Source organism: Athene cunicularia (assembly GCF_003259725.1).
Source record: "Athene cunicularia isolate RWA chromosome 4 unlocalized genomic scaffold, athCun1 chr4_part2, whole genome shotgun sequence".
Taxonomy (NCBI): Eukaryota; Metazoa; Chordata; class Aves; order Strigiformes; family Strigidae; genus Athene; species Athene cunicularia.
Genome location: NW_020799099.1, coordinates 25314388 through 25337836, shown reverse-complemented (window position 1 = coordinate 25337836; position 23449 = coordinate 25314388). Strand labels below are relative to the sequence as shown.

Below are 23449 nucleotides of genomic sequence, written 5' to 3'. Positions count from 1 at the left end.
ATTGATACCACTGACTCACTCTGGGTAAATCAGGTCTGCAACGGGATTAAGGGAGGGGGGAGTGTTTCCATCCATTTTGGCTCCGTACTGCTCCTCTTACTGAAACAGCCTCCCACCCGTGAAGGAGCTGCTTTGTGTTCTGCTCTGCCTTTTACTCCTGCTAGAAAGTCCCCAAAAGACACCTCCCCCATCCCCCAGGAATGCCACTGATCATAAAGTAATCCCTACCCAATTTGCTTTCCCTAACTCTGCTGGCACAACAATGACTACACGCGCTGCCAAAGTTAACAAGCAGGCACATTAATCCCTCCTCTTGCCAGAGAGTCTTTCCAGACCTACCTAAGATTTCTGCTGGTGGCTGCGCACTGTGCAGGTTTGTCTCAGGACGATTCCTTAGAAACCTATCTGCAGGAGAACTCAAGTGAGCACCAAATCTGAAATGACTAAAGCACTTGAGGGCAAGGGACAAGCTTTGCCCTTTGCTGTGCAGCTGGATTTTTCATTTGCAGTTTTTCGTTTGGGTGGTTTACTTTGGCTGGTTGTCTTTGGTAAACATCCCATGACACTGAAACCAGGAAATACGCAAAAATAAATACAGAAATGGTGATTACTAATAGATCTTCCTTTGTCTTCCCAAGGATCAGCTTTACTCAGGCCAGATCCTGCCATTCCAAAAGGAGAAAAACCTCCCGGGGGCATGTTGTGGGTGCCGGACACCCCCAGCACAGGAGGCAGATGGGATGGGGGAGCTGGCTGGGCACTGCTGGCCTCAGTGCTGCCCGCCTTGTGCAACTACCGCCACGCCTGCCTGCCTGCCTGTACAAGTTTGGAAATCGCAAGAAGGCTGTGCAAGGGCCTCACCCTAGCTGCCCTCAAGGCACGGGGAGATGAGAGGCTCACCACCGTGCTTCAGAGGCTCCTCTGTCCTGTTTTGTCCTTAAAGTTTTGCACTACCCACTCCAGAGTTCAGCCAAGGGTTTACCTGCCCCTCTGACCCCTGCTTTTCCCTATAACTTTTGGCATGAAGAACAACTTTTGTAGATAAAGCTTGTGCCTTTAACAGTGTATTTACTCTCTAATTAGATGGACCCCTACTGCATTTAAAGAGGAAATCAGATTTCTGAGGAAATCAGGCACTGAGGTGCTGCAGGGCCATCTGTCAGGAGGGGGACTTGCATCCACCCCTTCTTGCTCCATTCCCTCTCCTCCAGGGCAGAAAGCCAGAAGATGGGACAGACCAAAGACAGTGAGATCCCCCAGCTCCCTGTCCCTACCAGTGGGAAAGTGGCCGAGAGCTGGGTTGTTGCAAGCATGTACGCTTAATCTGGCCTGCACAGTCGGTGAGTAGCAGGACAAGACTACTCCTGCATGCAGAGGTACTGGCTTTGCCTGGCTCTGGAAAGATGTAATCTTCTGCCCGAGAGGCTATGACAGGAGGAAATCACTGAGACAAACTGTCTTTTTCCTACAATAAGCAGGATACCTACAGAAACTCAGGTCAGATACCCTATGATTTCTCCAGTCCTGTGGCAGAAGGGATTTTTTTTTTTGAAGCCAAGGGCTCCGTAAACCTCTGCATATGATCCTACAACTGAGGTATGGAAGAAAAGGAGGTGCTAGTTTCTTCTCTTGTGGACGTGTTTTCTGAAGGAGGCAGTTGATTGGGAACTGGATTAAGCCTTGCAGAAAAGGTGGGCAGAGAAGATACGAGCAAGAATTTAACCATGGGACACTGGCAGGGATGATTGGCATCAGCTGCGCTCAGACATCCTGAGCATTCTCAGAGGCAGAGCCAGAGACCCAGCAGGAATTGTGGTACCTAAACCCCAGGGCCTCCAGATATGAGGTGCCAGCTGAATATGGGACACCCAAGAACTAAATGCTAAACACATGCCTAAAGGGGCAGCAGGATCCCAAATGCTGCCCAAGTCTCTTTCTCAATTGTTACTGAGGTAAGACTGTGTTGTCTAATTCTTAAAGCACGTTACAAATGTCACTATATGTGACTTGCTGATGATCTGCCTACCAAAAGAAAACTGACCTTCTTTCCTTTCCTCTTTATTGTAGGAGACATATTAAAGTCTAGCGGATAAAATGGAATTAGAGGAAAAAATCCCTGCCACAGATTTTTTGTACAATTTTTGGAGGTGACATTGACCTCCAGCTTCTTGCATTGGCCTTCTGCAAACTCAAGTCCAGGCCATTTTGGTGGGGAATGCAGAGGAAAAGTACCATTACTAGATCCAGAGGTTTCTTAACTGTGTTCTATGTTTCCATCTCCACTGCCAAACATGTGCTTTTCAGTCAAGATAAGCAAAAGCTTAGACTCCTTAAAAACAAACAAACATGCACATAACAAACGAACCAGGCAAACAAAACGGAAGCCCATGTCCTGGGAAGCCAAGTTTCAGTAAGGTAAAAGGAGCTAAGAGTCGTGGTGCGCATAGCACCATTCCCTTCTGATAGCACGGGGTTTGGCTTACAGAGCGGAGCGCAAGGCACAGGAGAGAGATGGGTTTTAAACCAGTGTTCACTGTTTGTGGAAAGCAGAAGCAGCTGTTTTGCAGACAAACTAATAAAAGTCGGCATTTCACATAAGAGCAAGCTTTAGCTCAACTGTAATTCTGAAAAAGTCTGGACTCCAGGCTTATTCCGGCTTGGGAGAAACGGCCTCTTCTGACCTCACAATAAATTGTACAACCAGAAAACAGTTTTCAGAATAAATTGTACAATGGGAAGATAGTTTTCTAAGCTTGAAGCAGCAAGCACACAACATTTCTGCTTGTTCCCAGGCAGCGCTGCAGTTCCTGTGGGTTCAAACACATTAGACATCGTACATACGACCTGTCTGGGAGACCACATTGCAGTACAGAGCCAGCTTGTACCAGTCTAAGGCACGTTATGCTCTTAATTCTGTCTGTCTCTTTCTGGAAGTTCAAATAGATACGCATGAATAAGTGGATTGATCTAAACAGAAGTGGATACTGACAATACTTAGCCCCTTGAGGAGACTTGGGCAGCTTCAGAGGCTTCCTGCTTCCTCCTCACATGAAACACTTCCCTACCAGGATCTCTCTCGGACCCCAGACTTGCAGACTTCTCTTAATATCTGCAGTATGTTTGAGACAATATTGGGTCCACAGTAGTAGTAATAAAAATTAAAAAAAAAAAAATTAAAAAAAAAAAACCAAACAAACCAGAGAAGTCTTTAGGCTTTATTCACTGCGGGAATACATGGCGGAATTTGAAATCGTCAAGTCAGACCCGTTACTGTAAGGATACGTTTGGTCTGCCATCTATTAAAATGCATGGCTGCGTGTGCCTGGCAAGTGCTTTAAAGTTGTTCTTTTGATCTTTGCAGATAAAATTGTAATATTTTTGTAGGTTTATGAGAACATTAGTTACTGGACTAGTTAAAAAACACTTAACTTTTGAAACTGGTGCCATCTGTTTCCTATTTTTATTTATAGAACTCAGTACTTGGTCTCTTGAGGACTTCTCTAACAAACACTCTCTATACAAAGTATCAGTGATGCTTTGGCCAAGACAGCTGAACTCCTGCTTGACAGGTCTGTGGATGCAGCTGGTCAACTGACAAAGGACTACTCAGGCAAGAAGCAGCAAGGAGAAGGGCAGAAGGAAGGCCATCAAGAAGCATTTTGCTTATCCCTCAAGTCAGCTCTTGAGAAAGAAGAATACTATCTCGGTTAGGCTTCAGGTTTCTATTCTAAGGCAAATGGCATATGAGCTTCTTGCAATGAAAACCAATCCTGCAAATTAGTGTAAACATGTAAGCTGTTCTGGAGAATGCTTACAGGCTTAGGTTTCACTAAGGAAACTAATAAATAAAAGTTAACAGTTACTTTATGTCTCACTTAAGGATTTTGAAGCATGTCTACAAGTCATTATTCAGTTCTCAACAAACTGGTGGCAAATTTTAGTCTTTAAACTGATAAATTATTAAAAATTTTTCAAGTGAACAGAAAGGTTCTTTTCTTAGAAAAAAACCCCAAACCCTTCACCAACCAGTGAATGTGCAGGCCAGCTATAAAAGACACAAAGATATCTCTCCGTAACGACATTGAGAGTTGAGGGCTTCCAAAAGTTGCACATTGCTGTAGGGCATCAACTTGAGTTATGAATTTCAGCTATTGCAAGGGAAACTCATGATCTGCCTGTGAACCTCGCTCAGAAGGCAGAAATACTTACAGACAAGGAAAGCTTGTGTCACCATGAGCTCGGCCTCTGCAGGCTGCCCATTCCCAGCATCTCCATCAGGTCTTTGTGTCCCAGGTTTCTGCTTGCAATCGGGAGCATCCCACTCCATAAGCCACGGATGGCTCAGGCCAGACCATGCAGAACTGTGATGTTCAAGGCTGCAACTGAAAGCATAAGCAAACCCTGCAAGCCATGAGAAAGGGAGGCCAGCTGCTCTTACTGTGATGTAGTGGGGGTGAAAGTGATAGCAAAGCGTCAGGAGAAAATTGCTCAGTGACATCTATGTTCATCAGAGCCACAGCGTGGGGAAATTGCACAACTGAGCAATTAAGCAATAGATACCTACGGTCTGATTTCTTGCAGCCCTGGCAAGATAATTACCTGCCAAGAGTAGGTATACATACAGAGAGGTATACATACAGTAGGTATACGTACAGAGAGGAAAAACTGAAACTTGGTACACAGTCATTTGGTGAGAGCATGATCTGAACACAGCACTAACAGTGGTAGCTCAGAGGCACAGGCAATGTGAGCCTGATGTCCTTAGCCAACAGGAATGGGTGGTTGGTGCCTAATTAAAAGCTAATAATCGAACGAGGAACAGAAACTGTGATTAAGCAGAGGCTTTCATGAACAGAAGTAGGGCTGGCATCTCCTCTGGTTAACAACTGCTCGCTGTCCGCAGAGAGAGGCCAATCAACCTGCTAGCAGCTATGGAGACAGCGGATCGATACAAGCCCGCTACTGAGCTACAGAAACACTTTTCACTACAAACCACGGGTCATGAGGCTGAAAAGCACTAAGGGAGCTGAGGGGGAGTGAGGGCTTCCCACACTGCTCCAGAATCAGGGCAGCAATTAGGTCATTTTCCATTCCCTCTTGAGCACCACGCAACCCCATCCACCGTCACGAGTTGGGCTGGAGGAAGAGTGAACCAGCCTGCGTGCGAGGAAGGCTGCCAAGGTGCTGCCTTTCTCATGCAAGCACTGTTGAGAAGAAAGCAGTAAGTTTCCATGGCCATGCCACTGTCTCACAGGTCTGAGGAGAGCAGTGGGAAGGTTATGACATTTTCTGCTCTTTCTGCAAGGTTCCCTTATCAGCCTCAGCATCTGGTTTGCACTCTTCGGCATTTCCTACGCCACGCTGCAAAACACCTTTCATCTAACAAGGCTGTGTTGAGTGAATGAAGTGAAACATTTCTCTCCCTAAATCAGAACCAGCAATCACAGTAGGTTCTCGTGGGGTGTTGATGGCCAAGTGCTTTGCTGCAGCACCTGAATGTTGCATGAGAAGGTTATTTCTAGTTTCAAGACAGCCCCTCACCACAATACCCACTGTCCCCAGCCCGGTGAAGGCCTTCCACATCGCTGCCTCTGGGTGCCGGAGCGAGTCCAGTGCTCAGGCTTTCTCCACATCTGTGCTAACAAAGACGTGCAGAAGCATTAGCTTCCCTTCACGAACTGTACATTCAGTCAAAATTAAAACCAAACAAACGGCTCCCAGCAAACTGAGCATTTTGCCAGCGCGGTTGGAGAAACGAGGTCTGGCAGAGCCTGTCACCCTATGGGTATGGCTAGCCCTAGCCCAGAGGGTGGTGGGGATGGTGAAGGTATGGACCATCACCTGCTTGAAATCACTACACAGAAGCTGGGTCTACTGAAGAGGATGGGAGCTTTATGGTCACTCGTGGAGGCGACATGCTCCTTCCAAGAGATGTATATGTACACAGTCAGTTGCGAGCCAAGCCTAGCTGCTGGTAGTTTAGCTGACAATGATTAAATAACTGGTTTATGCCAGATGAGAAGCTTGTCCACAGCAGCCAGAGCAGCTCTTCTGGCACCAATTCATATACCAGGGAGGCCCCTTGTTCCAGGCCAGCATGGTCTCTGGTTGCACAGGTTGCTGACAGCCTCCAAACAACAAAAACGCCGGAGAGGTATGTGGGGCTGCATGGAAATTCCAAATTGCCATCACCCCCAAGCAGGGCAGCTAAAACCCCAAACACACCAGGGAGCAGCTCCCATGCACACAGGAGCAGTTAGGAATGGCCACACTTCAGAGCAACCCAGAAGTTAGAAAAGGTTTGAGAGTTTGGGCTCCTGTTGTTATTGGAGAAAGCAGCAAGAAATGAAATACGGCAGAGGTCATGGAAAAAGCAAGATGCATGGTGTGCAACCCACAGCGACAATGGAGGCATTTTTGTCAGGCAGGCACGGACAGAGAGCTTTTGCAGGGAAACCCACTCCAGAGATGGTGGGAGGAGCAGTAACATTCAGCTTTCAGCAGCAGGGGAGCGCCTGTGTCCGTGGATTAGTGTGGAGCTGCAGAGGAGGGTGTGAGCTCCCAGGACTGCATCACCGCCTTGTAGGGCTGGGACAATAAATCCTTGACTGGCTCTGCTCTTGCCACTTGCCCACGACAGGGCAGAACACAGATCTCGCACTGCCTCCTGCTCCTCCATGTCCCCCAGCTTGCAGAGACAGGGAGCACTGCTGGGTCTCGCTCAGCAGAGCCTCTTCCAGTGCACGACCAGGCAACTGCCCCAACCAATGCCAAAGACCTCCTTCTCCAGTTGGGACACATACCTCTGCCAGCCTCCTGCCTGTCAGAAAGGTGGGGCGAGTGTTGCATTGCCACTGGCACAGAGGAGAGCCGGACCAGCACAGCAGTCCTGGGGAGACAGTGACCCTCAGCCCATCCAGGGGTGCTGCAGAAGAGGATGCAATAAGCCCTGCCCCTAGCCATTCCCCCCACCAGAAGTGGACAGGCAGACTGAACAACTAGACGGGGCAGAGTAATCAAAGTACAATTAAAATGTGCCCACAGTGATGGGGGTGCTGCTGTGCACTTTTTCCACAAATTGATGGAAGCAAAGCAAGTATCTGGAGAGGGCAAAAGAAGATGGAGGTGACTTGATGACTAAGAAAAACAACATGTGTTCCTGAGGCTGGAAGGGAAGAAAGCAAATGCTGGAAAGCAATGCCCAAGCTATCGCTGTAAAAGACTGACCAAGAGCTCACCTGGCAAGACAGTGGTGCTGGCTCTGCAGGAAATTGCGGTGCTGCCAAGGCTACAAGCTTCCCGGGTGGTACCTGGACATCTCCCCAGGCAGAGCAAAGTTGGGTGCTGGAACCAAAGGCACTACCAGTCCCTGTGCAGGTGGTGAACACCTCCCCTGATTCCTCCCCTTCTGCCCTCTTCAGGGGATTAAGATATTTAAGGCTCTCTTTAATGAGCTCATTTGCCCTCCAGCAATCAGATCTGTCAGCTGCCCTCAGACTTTTCAGGCTCGTTTCTGCAAGTGCAACAGCAACTTGTTTGCTGGTCATCATCTTCAAGCAGTGGAATGGTCCTACAGACCCAGATCCAGCTGCAGAAGCTGTAGGACAGACCGAGCAATTGCCACCGAGCAAGCAACAACCACACTCCCCAGGTGAGCCTGTCAGGGACTTGTCCCCCACGTGCTTTGAACCCCATGTGCTTTGAACCCCACTCACAGTATTTGCAACTTGGTCGGGCCAGTCTGTTGCTCTCAAGTAGTTCAAACCCAGCTCCCAGGTTGGACTGGTGGCCACCAGGCTGCTGGGCAGTCCAAAACCCTCCCTGCAGAAGCAAGCTCAACACTGTAGCAGCCCCACTTACCAAGAAACAGGGTCCCAGCAGAGCACTGCCCTCTACTACCGAGAAGCTGCGTTGGATGCTCTGCTTCCCTCAGCTCTCCAGCTTAATGCTGTGAGGGCCTTGAGGCAGCCTGACAAGGCTATGGTACCTGCACACCCCCGCAGCAGATGCTTTGTCCAAATGTTTTTTCTCATAGTACCTATAAACATACAAAGAACAAGCCAGGAATATTCCCTGGCTCCAGGATGGAAATTCTGGACAAACCAGACAGGTCTGGCCAGCATGTCCTGTCCAAATACAGCAATAACAGTACCCCCAGCTTCCAGTGCACATCTAAGAAGCCACAGACCCACAGGGAGCAAGGAGCAGGGGTGGCTGCTGCTTCTCCCAAATCTTGTCTTAGAAAAACACTGAATGTCCTGAGTTTATGTAGTGTCCGTACTCTGACAGAAATAAACACCAAATGCTCAGAACTGCCTGTGATTTTCTCCCCCTCCGTAACCAGCCTTATTAGTGAACTGTGCAAGCTGGTTTGTTTTTCCCTTTGAAATCTTAAGCATTTCTTGGGTTAACTGAGAACTTCTTTTGCTGAAGTTTCTCAAAAAAAAAAGGTACCAGTTTCAGAGAGATGAGTGAGGCTCCCAATCCAGGAATTCCTGGCACAAGGCAAGAAATTAGGAATTATTTAGCTCACAATGAGAGGTCTTTATGGCAACCTCTCAAGTTTCACTCCAGTAGGATTATAATCATTTCAGTACAAAGAAATTTGTAGTGGAATCATATATTTCATCTTCCCCTTTACTGAAGGAAGAAAGATTTTTAACCAAGCCCAAATCCACTTGCATTCAATGGATTGCTAATTAAGCTACAGATGTCTCCTGATGGAAGCAATTATTCCTGGTAACCTTAATGAGCTTGTTACATTCCTTAGTTATTGCTATGAAAAGTTGTATGAAATACTTTGCCTAATACTACACAGCTCCCGAGGGAATTATGTCTTGATCTGTTCTGGTTTGATTAAAGAGATTGTTTTCTTTCTTAGCAATATTTCTCAAGTTGTTTGTGGCTCATTTCCCTTGTCTTATGCTGGCACTTCAACAACTCTAACCAACTTTTCCAGAGATCTTCTTTTCCAAATATTTCTTTTTGCTCTCCCTGAACTCTCCAGTGTCTTTGCTTGGTTTACTGCATGGCTTTTTCTCTCTTTTTCAGTGATTTATTCTGTCTAGAACATACACGTTACTTACAACAATGACTCGCTGCCAATCAGAACTCTGTGGGGGTTTTGTTGTTGTTATTACAGTATGTTGCAGATATAAGAAAAGCATCTCCTTACACTGGTACTTGAAGAAAAGCTTCACTTGCAGTGCACAGAAAATACAGATTTCCTTAAAACAATTCACAGAATTAATAGATTGAGCTGGGTAAGTTAACAGTACAGCTTTGCATGTCCTCTCTGCTCCTTTGCATGTCCAAAATTCAGTGAACATGCTTTACAACAAGCAACATTATCCAGAGAATAAAGAACTTCACTGCATTTCAAACCAACTGATCACTTTTTTTTTTTTTTCCTCCATATTTATTGTGTTTGTGCTCCCACTCTGTTTCTTCTGAAGTCTCCTGCCATTTGCTTAGTGCTGATTTCAGGAGCATCAAAGTTCATATGAACACGTGAACTTTCCTTCAGAATCACAAGTAATTACGATTAAACTCCAGAATCAAACAGATTCCTGCCCAGCATGACACATCATGGAAATCAGCCAAAGTCTCCAGGCACTAGTTTCTGATCAAACCATTAAAACACCATGGCTTAGAAAAGCATTCAGTGACGATCCCATTTTTCTGACACAGAAACCAAAAGCAGGCTTAGGAGCACCTTCCACATGAGCAGTTAAAGCAGGTAAACATAGCAGCTTTTGGCTATTCCACCCAGTTGCTACCTCTGAGCTAAATCAAACACACGTGAAAGCATAGCTGGCAGGGTATCTTTCAACAAAGCTTTCTCTGAAGGAACTGTTGATGTACTGAAACAAACTTTTTGCAGAAATGTGCTGTTTCTGGTGAAACATTTAAAGAACTGGGATGGCATTTCTACAGGAACTGGTCTGACAGCTCAGCAATGCGGTGAGACTGGCAGGACCAGAATTTAGGTCTGGGAGCTCAGACTGCCGAGCAGCCTTGCACACAGGCTGTCTGCTATCTTGCAGTGCCTTTTCTGCTCTGTCTTTGAATAAAAACAAATATGAAAGCCTCAACATCTTGTCAGAGTTCTTGTCTTTCAGTCAGTCTGCATTCGAAGGACAAGAAGAAAACAACTGAAGTAGCAAAAAGTATGGAACTCGCTCAAGTTCAAAGAATCCTTAAAATGGTGCCTGGACCCTCATGGTCTCTAGTTCGACCTCCCATGACGAGCAGGACTGCCACCACCACTAAAGCAGGTCACGTGCAGCTTCATTCAGCTGCGTCATGAACACCTCCAAGCAGAGATCTGTCCACCCCATGGAGGACCCAATTCTCCTGCAGCGCCACCCTCCAAGTGAAGTCACTCTTCCTCACGTTCAACCTGAACCTCCCCACGTGGCAACCTGTGACTCTTCCCGTAATGCCTGCAGCTGCCACACAAGCTTTGGTTCTGCCATCTTCATGGCTCTCCTGCAAGCAGCTGTATGAGGCTGCTACTGGATCACACTTCACTCTCCGTCCAGTCGTAACAAGTTCCCTTGCCAAGGACATCTCTGAACCTAAGGGATGCCTTCCCCTCTTTTAGACACCTAAGAGTGAAGATGACCAGACACACTCTGCCATGCCAGAAGAAAAGGCTCTACAGGAACAGTAAGCAGAGACAGCTTGCATGATGGATTCAGCCCTGACATGGGTGGCAGCACTCCCCTGGTTGCCTCTCCCACCACAAAGTTTCAGTCTTGTAACATGAGCTAACACAATGTTTTTCTGTTTTGGAGAGTGGTGTGAACTCTGCTCTCAAAGAAATATTTGTTCCAGTTCAAGCTTCGGCATTTTAAACAAGGGCAATTAAATGCACTGAAAATGCTATTGCAACATGAAGGCTAAAAATATAAACACAAAATGTCAGGAGTCGCTCACAAGAAAAGCTCCTGGAAGAAATGCCTGCTCACCCACACCGCACAAGCGTAACATCATCCAAGTGACTGCCTGCATTTTGAAGCCAGATAAACAAGCCACAATTCAGCCTCTTTTCTACTGCCAGAAGTTAACATCCACAAAAGTCAGCAGGAGAAGTGACACCACTTGAAAAAATCTCTGATCTGCATCAACAGGTAGGTCCCCAGCGCTACAATTTGGTACAGATGAGATTACTTACAGGTACAAGTTTGTACCTACAAATGTTGAACCACTCCTACTTATACCACAGTATGTAAACTTCAGAAGAAACACATGCAGTACAGGTTCATGGATGCTTTTAAGAACCTAATACTGTCCTTATTCTTGAAAAAAAAAAGTTTTAAATTTATAGCCTTCACCTGACAATAACAAGTGTCCTGAATATGCTTTGCTTTTTAAAATGCACTGAATGCTCAGACTTCAGTAAAAAAAATTTATTTTCAATATAAAAGTGCCAAAATATCCACCAACATTGTAATCTATTCAACAACCAGCTTACTCTAGTAATCAAAATTGCAAGCATCTTTATTCACATTTTTAAATCAAATTCCTTTCACATGTTTCCACAGTAACCCGAGTCCCTTGAAAGTGGGAAATTTGCGTTTCGATTGGCTGCTGTAGTCCATATGTCCAAGTTCATGTAGGCATGGAAGGGGTTAAACCTTGGATAGTATTCCTGCTTACACATAACTGCCTGGTTCTCCACATGGGTCGAATGTTGGGTCGTGGCACTGACAGGGCAGCAGCTTTCATAAACATCACTCTGAGGTGCCCAGATGGAACCAAAAAGTCCAGACATTGGAGACAGGCTTCGGGTGCTTGAGAGGTAGGGCTGTAGAGCAAGAAAAAAATCAGTATGGGATACTGCAAAATGGACCACTTGCCAAAGAAAATATGGAAATCCAGTACTAAATAGGAGGAAGTGACATTTATGCAGAAAACTTAGGAAATGCACAAGTAGGAAATTGCAGACGAGTTTACAAAGCAACATCGTTGCTGAAAATATTACAGCAGCATTAGTGTATGTGTGTGAAGGCACACATTTGGTAAATTTATTTGCTAAATAAATCCATATGAGATCCTCCCTGCACAGCATCGGTATTACACTAACCGGAATACAATATTCAGTTTTGGTCAGGCTGTTAAGAGAAATAAGGGAGAAATAGAATACACGTGAAGAGCATCATGCATGCTTTGGGAGTTAAAATTAAAAGAGAAGGATGCCCAAGAAATGACAAGAAAAGGTTGAAGTACGTGTCAGTACTGAAAGACTATGCATGCTGGGAGCAGAAAGGGATATTCAGTATGGAAAAGAGACTATAATTGGGAGCTAGGGAATTTCGTTAGAAAATTTCGAAAGCTTATAAAGAACCTCCTGGAGGGCAAGATGTGTTAGTCTGTGAGGAAGTCTCTCGGAGAAGGTCATGGAAGTCTTGGGACTTTTAAAACTGAATGAAACACTGAAATGTATTGTAGGGAAAAGCTCGCCAGGGAAATGAACTGAATTATCTAATGTATTTTCCAATCTCGACCTTCTGTGTTTCCTGGCATTCCTGAATAAAATATGAAATAAAGCTATGTTTATTTTAGGAAAGAGTCTTCTACCAGTTTTGCCACTTTTTAACACAGCAGAATTTTTATTTTTGTGGTAAGAAATATTTCTTGCTTTATTTGGTTAGTTTTATTCAAAATAAACCTACTGTAAATAATTAAAAAAATCTTAAATAGAAGATCTTGAAATATGAGCAGAAGAGAAGGTGGTTACAATTAAAGACCACCTTGGACTGAAGTCATTATATTGCACTATGGGATGACATAAACACGGCTAGTCTGGAGCGTTAACAGGTCAAAGTCAGCATTCAGAAATCTGCACAAATCCAGCTTAAATCACTTGGATTACCTAGCAAAAAAACCTGTCAAAGTCACTGAGAGCAGCTGTCCATTCAGCTCTACAATTTCCAAATCTCTTTGGGTTTTGCTGTCAGCACTTTTTGTGTTTTACCCTCATCTGGAAAGGTTGATTTTGATAGGAAAAAGTCTCAGTAGACTATGTAAGTCCAAAATATTTTTCCGTATGTAAGACAATTTTAGTCAATCTTTAGGCAAAAGGATCTCTCTCACAATTTCACAGACAAGGTCCAGTAACAACCTTGACCAACAGCTGGGAAAAAGCCAGGCTACCAATGCCAGCATCAAATACACATATCAGGCTACTGAAATGATTCACGAAGTATGTGTGAGCAACAGGTAGGGGAGAGAGGAGTGCACTGGGAAGGCTTTGAAGAGGCACACAAAGGCAGCACCTCGTGGTGACAATACTCACTGTGGAGTTGACGTAACTGGCGGGCTCCCAGGTAGGTGGCATATTGGGAGGCGTGTTCCAGGTGGAGGGACAGTTCTGGTCAATGAAGGCTGTATTCTGCACCGCTGCAGTACCTGGGAAGCTACTGGGGTAGTTCATGTTTTCTGTAGTTTATAAAAGCAGGAAGACAAAATAAGGCTTTTGCAATATAAACACTACTAACGTTTCTGTGGAGGAACACTGAACCTTCTCGGAGTGAGCCAGGCCAGAACCAGCCTGACTTCAGTGTTTTCAGGCAGCTTCAGGGCAGCACAGCATAACAATTTCTGCTAGCAAGACTACCACTCTGTATTAGGGACCCACTAACAAACTGCTATCAGAAGGATGGGATAAAGAGTTGGCAATCTGTCCACTGGAGAACAGTGTCTTTATTAGCCACAGAACGTGCATGCCAGAGCCTACCCAGGCTTCACTGCCAGCATGCCTCAGCTCTAAGCACCCGAGGGATCACCGTGCTGCCTGTATCTGATACTGTAGCCTGACCTTTAATTATTGCTTAGGTAATGCTAAAGGATTCTAGGTTGCTGCCAGTGTGCTTCCCAAGCCAAGAAACTCTAGCCTGGAAAGGTAATTGGTCACAAGAGGCGCTCTGTTTCACACACACTGGAAGGCAGAAGTCTGCCAGACGGGAAACAAAGAAAATTGTGCAAAAAGATTTGTGTAATACTTTGGTCACAAGCATTTCTCTCTATTCCCTCTCAGAGTCCTGTATACTGGCTTTTCAGGCTGAATAACTCCATATGAAGATCTGTCTTCTCATCCACCACATGCAGACATTGTTTATTACTACAGAGCACCCAGTCAGCTGGAAACCGTAAAATCCGCTCAAGCAATGAATGCTCAGATGTTTATAGACAAGCTCAGACTTTTGTTCTACAAAAGGTGAGAGAAAAAAACATGCTCAGTGGTAATTCATATGCTTTATTTCATCCTACCTTCTGGGAAAGCACCATATTCATTCATCTCTAGTGGACAATACATGTTGGAAAACTGGCTGTCACAAGCTGCGTTCCAGTCAATGAAGCTGTCTCAAGAAAAAGAAAAATCTGCTGTCAGAAACAATCCACAGAACTTCTGAAAAATATTTAGGAATACTTATTTAATGTAAAGCTGTTGGGTGCAAAATGCCTGTAACTGATGACGAGGCTTTTCACATTCCACTTGCCAATTCTGCCAGGATCTACTCTTCTACTGCATAATCAGAGCGATTTTCTCACTGAGTTCTTTTTCCTTTGGGAGGATGAACAACTTGTAATGACCAGCTACCAGAGTCCTTCAACACCTAACTGAGTTCAACTTCTTTCTCTGTATAAAGAAAATAATTTTACTTCTTTCCCACAGCAGTGGTAATGGTAGATAGAGAGTGAACTAATGTGATTTGCAATAGAAGAAAATGTAACGCATCCTCAAGCATTTGAACGCTTAAGAATAGCAATTAAAATGGGCATTTCTACTTTTCTTACCACATGCATTAAAGTCCTGTTAAACAATTATGTTTTCTAAACTACACAGTAATTTGTAGGGATTGTATTTGTTTTAATTAAAATAATTTCAGAATTTCAAGAAGACTTTTCAAAAGTCATTCTTAAAAGATATGTCAGAAGTGAAACAAATCCTGATATGCAGTGAGCCTCAAGAAGTTCAGATCTGGACCTAGTCCAGACAAGGTAGGTACATAAAAGGATTTCACGTTGTGCTAATCCAGTGCTACTACTCAGGCAAGAGGTTATCATAAGTTATCACTACTACATATGAATAACTGATTACATGTAGTTTTGCATATAAAGTTCAAATTGAGATGGGCATTTGAAAGCAAAGTAACATAATATATACTATGCCATAAATCACCATGTACTTCATCTGATTTAAGACCTGAACAGACTCCTGGCCACTGCTCCCAATCATTAGGGCTGCAGTTTGTTGACATGACAATTAGAACTGAGGTTAGCAGGCTGGTTGGGACCACAAGACCATCACTTGGGCATTTCTGAGTTACCACTCTCTCATTTCAGATGACAGAATATGACCTGGAGAACCGGCTATATTCCACTGCTGTGTGGTGGCAGGGTATTTCTTCTCACTAGTTTGAGGTGCATCTTTCATTAGTAAAATTTGCAGTGTGGAGGGTCTAAAGTACTAGAATTATTCAAGTTCATTACTACATTACTACAGGAAGATCAACCCAAACCTACACAGAGCCTGAAACAGTCAAACTAACTTGTATCCTTACATCTAAACTGGACTATTTGCCTTTATTTAACAATGTCTGCTTATACCATTTAACAAGAGTACACACTGCACCTCATGATACACAGAAGCTATGCATTTAGCAAGAGGACAACAAACGTAAAAGCCAGGCCCTCTGCCTGGCCATGCAAAAGAAGCAGAAGAAACTAACAGCTTTCCAAAAAGTATTTAATTAAATTTGAAAGGAGTTCTGGAATATCTGTATGTGAGCAGGAACACTAGTGAATCTGTCTTAGCAAAATTAATCATAATGTACTAATAGAAGAGCATAAACAACTAGAACTAATATTGAAGTGACAGCCAAAAATTTTACTTTAACTATTCACCTGCCTCACAAATATTCTAAGATAAGTTCAAGTGCAGTCCTCTGCATCACAGAAACATGAACAAAGCATTATCCATACTGTTTACATAAAACATAACTTGCCTGTTGTGAACAGAGGGGGTTTCCTGGATCATGCACGGTATATTATTCTCAAGGTTGTAGTTTAAACTGTTTGTCAGGCAGACTGGCTGAGCAGGCCACAAGTCTCCTGTTGGGTAAAGACCTAAAAAGGGAAAAGGGAATGAAATGCAGAACAACAGGAAGGCAGTTCCGCAAACTCTGAATGACACTTTACTCTCATATCCACAATGAGGACTGCATGCGTGATAAAAAAATTCAGAATTACTAAGCAATCTCTTTTTTTTGTGATGAATGTCCATCTTTAGACAAAACTAAAAATTTCTATTTGTTAAAAAATATATATAAAAAGACTCGAACCAAGAATCTGAAATTGAACACAACAGGGCAAAAAATTCCTACAGAGAGTCCTTAAGTCATCAGCTGCCAGTGCCAAGGCAGCACCCTTCTTCACACTCCCACCCATCAGTCAGAAATCATCTCTGAAGTCCAACTGCATGAATGCAGCAGGAATAGGGTCGGGATTTTAACAGACAAGAGCCATTCACGAGCAAACAATACATGAACTCGTTAGGGCTGTATTTAGCCCCTAGGGCAGATATTCATTGTGCTGCTCTCTACAGACTGAGTGCCCTGACTGCCCACAGATACTTTGGTTCCTATCAACTCTGTGAGAAAAGGCAGCTGGGGGAATAAAAAAAAAAAAATCCGAATTAGCAGTTTCCATGAGACAACAGTGGCAAAGTGAGCTCTATTTCATTATTTCACATCACAGAATGTATTGCTACTGCAGAAAAAGTTTAACCAGCATTTGTATCCTACCAGACGGAGGTTAAACTGACAGCAGAAGGGACAGCCACGGGCAGGCAGTTCTGCTGCCCAAAGGACCATGTGTCCTAATCAGCTTTCAAACTACACCTCACCATCCCAAGATCTTGCCCACCTCATCCCACTGGTGGTGGTGGTGGGAATGTTGGAAAGAGCCTTGGTGCTGTGTAAGCCCTGCTCAGCAGTAGCCACAACACCAGGGTGCTATCAACACCCTGCCAGCTCCCAGCATAAAGCACAGCACCATGAGGCTGCTATAGGGGAAAAGCAATTCTGGCTCAGGCAGACCCAGTACAGATACAAACAATGAAAACTCAGAGAGTTTTAACAGCTCAACCTAACCTCATTCATTACTGCTTTCAAAGAGAGCAAGTCCTGACTGTGGAGATTTAGAGGACAATGGTCCTATCAAATTTGATGCTGAGCTTTATTTTAACACAGCAACCAGTGCTCTTGATCTCCCAACCACATTACTTTCGGACATAAATCTGTGCAAAGCAAGAGGAGGAAAAAACAAAGAATACCTAAAAAGTGAGCTGTAAACTAAATACTATCTTCACACACAGAAAATGCAGCAAAAAATGTCATGGTTATAAGCTTTTGTTTGCTAACTTTGCTCTTGTTTAGAAGTCAAGTTCTATTAACAACATGTCTATCAAGTTGGTGTATACAAGTGTTATTAACAACACCACTGAAACTGTGTGAAAAAAAGTGCAAAAAAAAAGCTTCAGTTGTTAATAAAGTAACTGACCTTTACTTTTGTCAGGATCTGCAGCTATGTCAGTGAAATTGGGACACAAGGTTTCAGTATACTGGGGGATGCTGTTCATCTCTCTGCTGAATGAAAAAGAAAATTTAATTTCTTAAATCTAGACATTGTTATGTTTCATAATCCAAATTATTTCAAAGGAAATATACAGAGATATGAAAATATTCTAATGATCATAACTGCTATTGCTTTCCTCATTTTTCTTTTTTTGAATTAACCACTGTGCAATTTTTTTACTTTTTTTTCCATTTAAAAGCTGGCTACTTATTACACATGCAAAATGAATAAAATTAATACATCTTAATCACCCCACTTTTATTATCCAAGTAGGAACCTATTGCAAATTAATTCCACAGCTCTTTTATAAAAGTGGAACCAAGCTGTAGTCTGTGGAGATGAGTAGTATCTCTCATAACATTTCAATGGTCCCAACAACTTTCAGGCATGTTTACTTCTATATGCATGAAGACACACAGGCACACATGAACATCAATTGCATATTCATTGAATCCCATCAAGTAAACTAGTCAGTATGAATGGAAAGGTAACATTTTCAAGCACCAGAATCCCAGAGGAAAAGGATTAAGTTACTTCTGCTAGTAGAAACAGTGTCATGAATGAGAAGTGAAGTAAGGATTTGTAGTAATAAAAACTGGAGATGCTATCTCTACTACAGTAAAAAGGTAGAAAGGAATGTGGGGGAGGGGGGGAAATCAACTTTCATGCTGTATATCCTAGGAGAACATTATTCCCATTAAAAGAATAACATCAACTTGAAAGTCTCACTCCCACCTTTACCTTTAAACCATTAATACTTTAATATAAGTAAGTAGTAATGTATGAAGTTCCTCAAATGTAGGAAGTTGCTAAGATCTGGAAGAAATGAGAGGGGGAAAAAACATTTCCTTTTTTCCCCAATTTTATTTTACATTTGGAAGCATTTATTGTATTTCCCCAGCATAATCTATTTTGCATCTATCTTTTCCTGTAATAAAGCAGATTCTTCTTCCTCCAACTAGTAAGTAAAATTACATGATCACAAAAAATGGCAAGGTAACAGGTAGGTGTAATTTATCAAATGGAGACAAGATTTCAAGTTGGTGGTGTTTCTTTAATGTCTTATAGGTGTAGATTCAAATTTTTTTTACCTGGTATTGCAGATGTTATGAGACAGATTTAGAGTGATAGGAGTTTCAGATGGAAAATCATTTTGTGAAATATTCTCTCCTAAAGAAAAGAATGACTGAAAATCAAAGACCTTAAAAAAAGAAGTATGCACAGAATACACATACACACAAACAGAATAATCAATGGTGTTAATCAAGTTATAACTGCATTAATTTCAAAGCATGCTATCTATGCCCACATGGTCTTAAATGCTTTTTATGACTTATAAGTGATTACCACACTTTTAATGGAAAGGTTCCTTATTACTACCAGTTTTTTTTTTAAGAGGCATTACAATTTGAACAAACAGTAAAGTAACGTACACACAATTCGTGATCTATTAGATCCCAGGTATATCACATACTATATTTCGGTAATGTGAAGTTTTATACATATACAAATACACATGTAAGTACATGCATATTTTGAAATTGTTCAAAACAGCTTTTTCAGGTACTCAAAGGTAAGTTTACTTGTGTCACATCACCACTTTCTTTATAATTTACCTCTAGTGCTACATCAACCTGGATAGTGATGGCAGTGACAGGGTTTAGGCTTTCAACTATTTTAATGATATTCAGACTTTCCCAATACTGCAGTAATGAACCACAGTTCCCATTTCTCATACTAGTCAAGTGACTCAGGTCTCCTGGATACTTATGTCTTGAATACAGCTATCTAATCCCAGCATCCTCAGATCTGAACTGCTTTCACACATTCCTCATTTGTGGATTTCATAAATAGCTATAATATTTAAAAGAACAATGTGATGTAACATAAATTCACAGTCAGAAATGGCTTTGACTAGTGACTCTCAGAGGTCTTCCATCTTTCCATGAAAACTAATTGTGCAGCTTTCTCAGTGAGGAGGATGACACTTTCTCTGTAGCTTGACAGTGCATCTTCACCTCCACAAAACTTGTACTTTTTTTTTCCCCCCAAATACTAAGTTCTTTAAATCTCTCCTTCTGTTTCTGAGAAGCGCCCTATAAAAGGCGAGTTACGTGCCCCATGCCACAGTACCCCTTTCCATTCAGAACGAAGGCTGAAACTCTGCCTGCAGAGGTGGTATTTGCAGAACTTACTAGATGGAAGAAAATGCCTGGCAGTAATCATGGGCTTTTTATCTCCATCTGAACTGCTTGTACTGCTCCAGCTACCCCAGCTCCCACGACTGGCACGAACACTTCCCGACGAACTTCCACAATCTGAGCTCGAATCAGAACAGAACTTCTCCAAACACTTCTTTTTGGACCGTTGAAAAAAGCTTTCTAAAGTCACAAAAAAAACCCAACACAAAACATTTAAGAAAGTCCTTCAGCTGAAGATTCACTGAAAGTCATCTGAAACATGAATTTACATGGATTCTCTGAATTTACTCATAATAGGACAAAACCCAGTATTTACTGATAATCTCAAGATAAACATACCAGCCCCTTCCAAGAGGAGCTTATGACCTACACAACATTCCCAGTACAATGAATGCAAGTGAAGATACAATGCAGCTAGAAGAAATAGCTTGAAATGGGAAGCCCATACTGTTCTTTGAAATATATACTTAATATTTTAATCATGAAACATATCCTGGCTGTAGGAACATGCATACTAAATGAAATGACAGATGTTGCAAGTAATGAACTCGTGATAGATTCTTCTTTTTCATTACCTCAACAGGAAGACTGTGGTGGTTTGACCTTGGCTAAATGTCAGGTACCCACCAAGTCGCTCTTATCACTTCCCCTCCCTTCCCCCTTTTTTCTCAACAGGGCAGAGGCGAAAGAAAATAAGATAAGGAAAAAAACTCAACCCTTGTGGGTAAAACCCCTCCAGACCCAACCAGAAGTGCCGGCACCTCGGTGAGCTTGTGCTAGCTGTCCGCCTGCCCCCACGTCGGGTGGGCCTGGTGCGGAGCGCCGCTCGTGGTTGGGACTGGAGGCCAGACTCAAGTACAGAGGCAAAGGATAATCCTATAAACACTGAAACCTTCTTCAGCCCTCTCCCAAAAGCCAGGGAAAACAGCTGATTAATATCCTGACAGAAAGGCAGGAAACAGGTACCCAAGCTCGTGATGGTTTATAAAAATGACTTGCTTATTCTAAAGGTGGCCTTTGCAATACAGCTGCTTCAGTTGATACCAGCTTTAATTTGAACACAAGCAGGCTGTCAGTCCTTTACCCAGGACCGATGGATTATGGCTTCAGACTAATTCATCTTCTGATTTGCACCACCAACCAATGCTGCGGAGAAAATGTGCGGAGCCCTTCAGAAGTGAGCAGGTATTACTTCAGGCACTGCATCATGCCAGCCTGACATCTTCAAGTCAGGGTTCAAAAGGCAGAGAAGCACAAGTCTCTCAAGGAAGGAATACAAATCTACTGCCACAAAACCCACATTACATTTCTTCCCCTGTTTAAGACAATTAAGACTGCATACCTGTTTCTCCCTGTATAGACAAGCTTCCAGCTTTTTGGTCTGCTTTACAGTTTTCCCCGTTACCCTGAGGACACCAGGCTCTTATTCCAATATTCGCTCTCAGATCCGGCCTTTCAAATTCACTGCACATATGCTTCAACTCACTCTGCTCAGGGACCCTAATACAACCACACCCAAAGAAACATGTTTGCATTTTACATTTCAGCTGCATTTTCCTTTTTCAGGCATTAAATACTTAAACTCACATGGCTACTGAGGCAGGATGTGTGCAGGGCAAGGAAGAGGTTTAGAAGTCTTATTCCCCAACTTTTCAGAAACCTAACAAAACCCTTCCCGAAACGCAGTATCCCACCACACAGACTACTTCTCAGGGGAGAAGCAAAATAATGTGTGTATGTTTAACTCCATTCTTCAATGCAATTGCAGCAGGCAATCAGATGTTATAATGATATGCACAGTCTAGCACTGTACAGAGATCTAGATACACAGAAAAATGTGCCCTATGTCTATTTCACAGGCATAATTGTAACTAGAATAAAACCATCATCTGAAGTAATCTTAAATTTTTGCTAGTATAGCTGAAATACCTGAATCCAATATTGTAATCAGAGTCTATTAAGGAAAATGAATAAAATCTAGCTGTCAAGTTTCTACAGGAAGGAAATGGTTACATCTTAACTCAGGAAGTAGCAACTGCTGAATCTGTTCAAGGAACAGACACTGAATTTCAGGATTTCACTTCCATTTTTTTATCTTTCCTACCTACAAAGGTGTACATCCTGCAAAGATTTACACAAGTGCTGACTTTCCACACAATGAATAATAATTTATTTATAATGAGTTGTAACAGCCCCTTCAGATTTACAATCTCATTGTTATGTCCACTGATCTCAATAGGAGCACTTGCAATAAAAATTAAGTCTGTGAAGGCTATGTAGGATCATGACCTTAATTCAAAGGGCTGGGGAAGGGGAAGGAGATGGATTTTCTCCTCTTTAGTGTTTCTATTCTAGCAGCAGTTTAACACTGATATTTTTTTAACAACAATCCAAACAACAAATTTTACATGCACGAAAAAATAAATGAGTAGTTTACAGCTGACTTTAGAAATGCATTTAAAGAAACCTCAGGGGAGAAAAATAAAAGTAACTTCCCAAGGTGCTCTCAATATTCTTTTGAGCATAATGCTGCTCTAATATTTTTAATCATTATGGCAAAAATGCAAGCCACTGTCTCTTTTCTACATATTTCTCTTCTTCTTCCAAAACTACTACAAGACAACATTCCCTCAGTCACTCAATATAGCAAATGATTCTCCTGAAGGTGGAATCATTTCAACAATTTTGTTTTCTTTTATTTTCACTGAAGAGAATACACGACTGGATTTTATCCATACAATACGCAATGGAAAGGAAGCTAACCATCCAAACTTCAATTCCAGACTGTAACAGAGGGCAACCACTGCTATGCAGAATGGGGTGTGTCTGTATACATGCGGATTTACAAACGGAAATTTTTACTTTTTGCTAGTGATACTTAGTACTGCACATTCTTTAAATAAAAAGTTCAGGCCAGGATTAAAGTGTGCTTATTTAAATAGACAAAGCAATCCTGCCTAACGTACTATGCAAAACTTGCAGAAACATTACAGAAACTGTATTTCTTCATGATCTGATGAAGCAATACATACCTTGTAGATATATTAATGTTCTTCTTCTTGTTTTTTCTAGACGTTCTATTTCTATTCCAATTCATATTTGGTACATTTCCTTCCTTCTTCTCCTGAGATTTCTTCTTCCTATATGCATCTTCTTGCTAAAGATAAAAATATGAGTTGAGACAATACATACATTATAAAATGAAGTTAACTCAGTAGATGAACTCCACTGGATTTTTCTAGCTAAATTTCTCTGGACAACACGACCCAAATGCATAGTTACTTCATGATTTAGTGCCTTTTCACAGCACATCCTCTTTCCAGCACCATCAATTTGACCAGTGTTTCCAAGACTCTGTCCTTCAAGACACCAACAGATGATGAGAGAGAAATTTTTGAATTCCCAATGTCAGCATTTCCTCTCTCACAGCATCTAGCTCTGACTTCCAGGGAAATAAAAAAAAAATAGGGGGAGAGAAAGGAAAGCAGTCAATAAAATTCCCTATGTGCTAAAAACAAAAAACATCTGCCAGATTTATGATCAGTTTGTGTGCAAGTTCAGCAGCAGTAAATCCTCCCTTTCCTCAGCAGCTGGGGGGGGGG

At 42.6% G+C, this 23449-nt stretch overlaps 1 protein-coding gene across 1 annotated transcript in view; it reads right to left on the bottom strand.

The window, feature by feature from the left end:
- Positions 1-11399: 11399 nt before the first annotated feature.
- TMEM131L (transmembrane 131 like) overlaps positions 11400-23449 on the bottom strand; it is a 74682-nt gene continuing 62632 nt past the window's right edge. Inside the window, exons 26-34 of the mRNA XM_026847985.1 lie at positions 22880-23004; positions 21190-21347; positions 19842-20027; positions 18738-18816; positions 17572-17657; positions 16017-16137; positions 14278-14366; positions 13304-13446; positions 11400-11812 (exon numbers count right to left, since the gene is read on the bottom strand). Of these exons, the coding sequence (XP_026703786.1) occupies positions 11534-11812; positions 13304-13446; positions 14278-14366; positions 16017-16137; positions 17572-17657; positions 18738-18816; positions 19842-20027; positions 21190-21347; positions 22880-23004 (1266 nt within the window). The 3' untranslated portion in view covers positions 11400-11533. The remainder of the gene's footprint in view (positions 11813-13303; positions 13447-14277; positions 14367-16016; positions 16138-17571; positions 17658-18737; positions 18817-19841; positions 20028-21189; positions 21348-22879; positions 23005-23449) is intronic.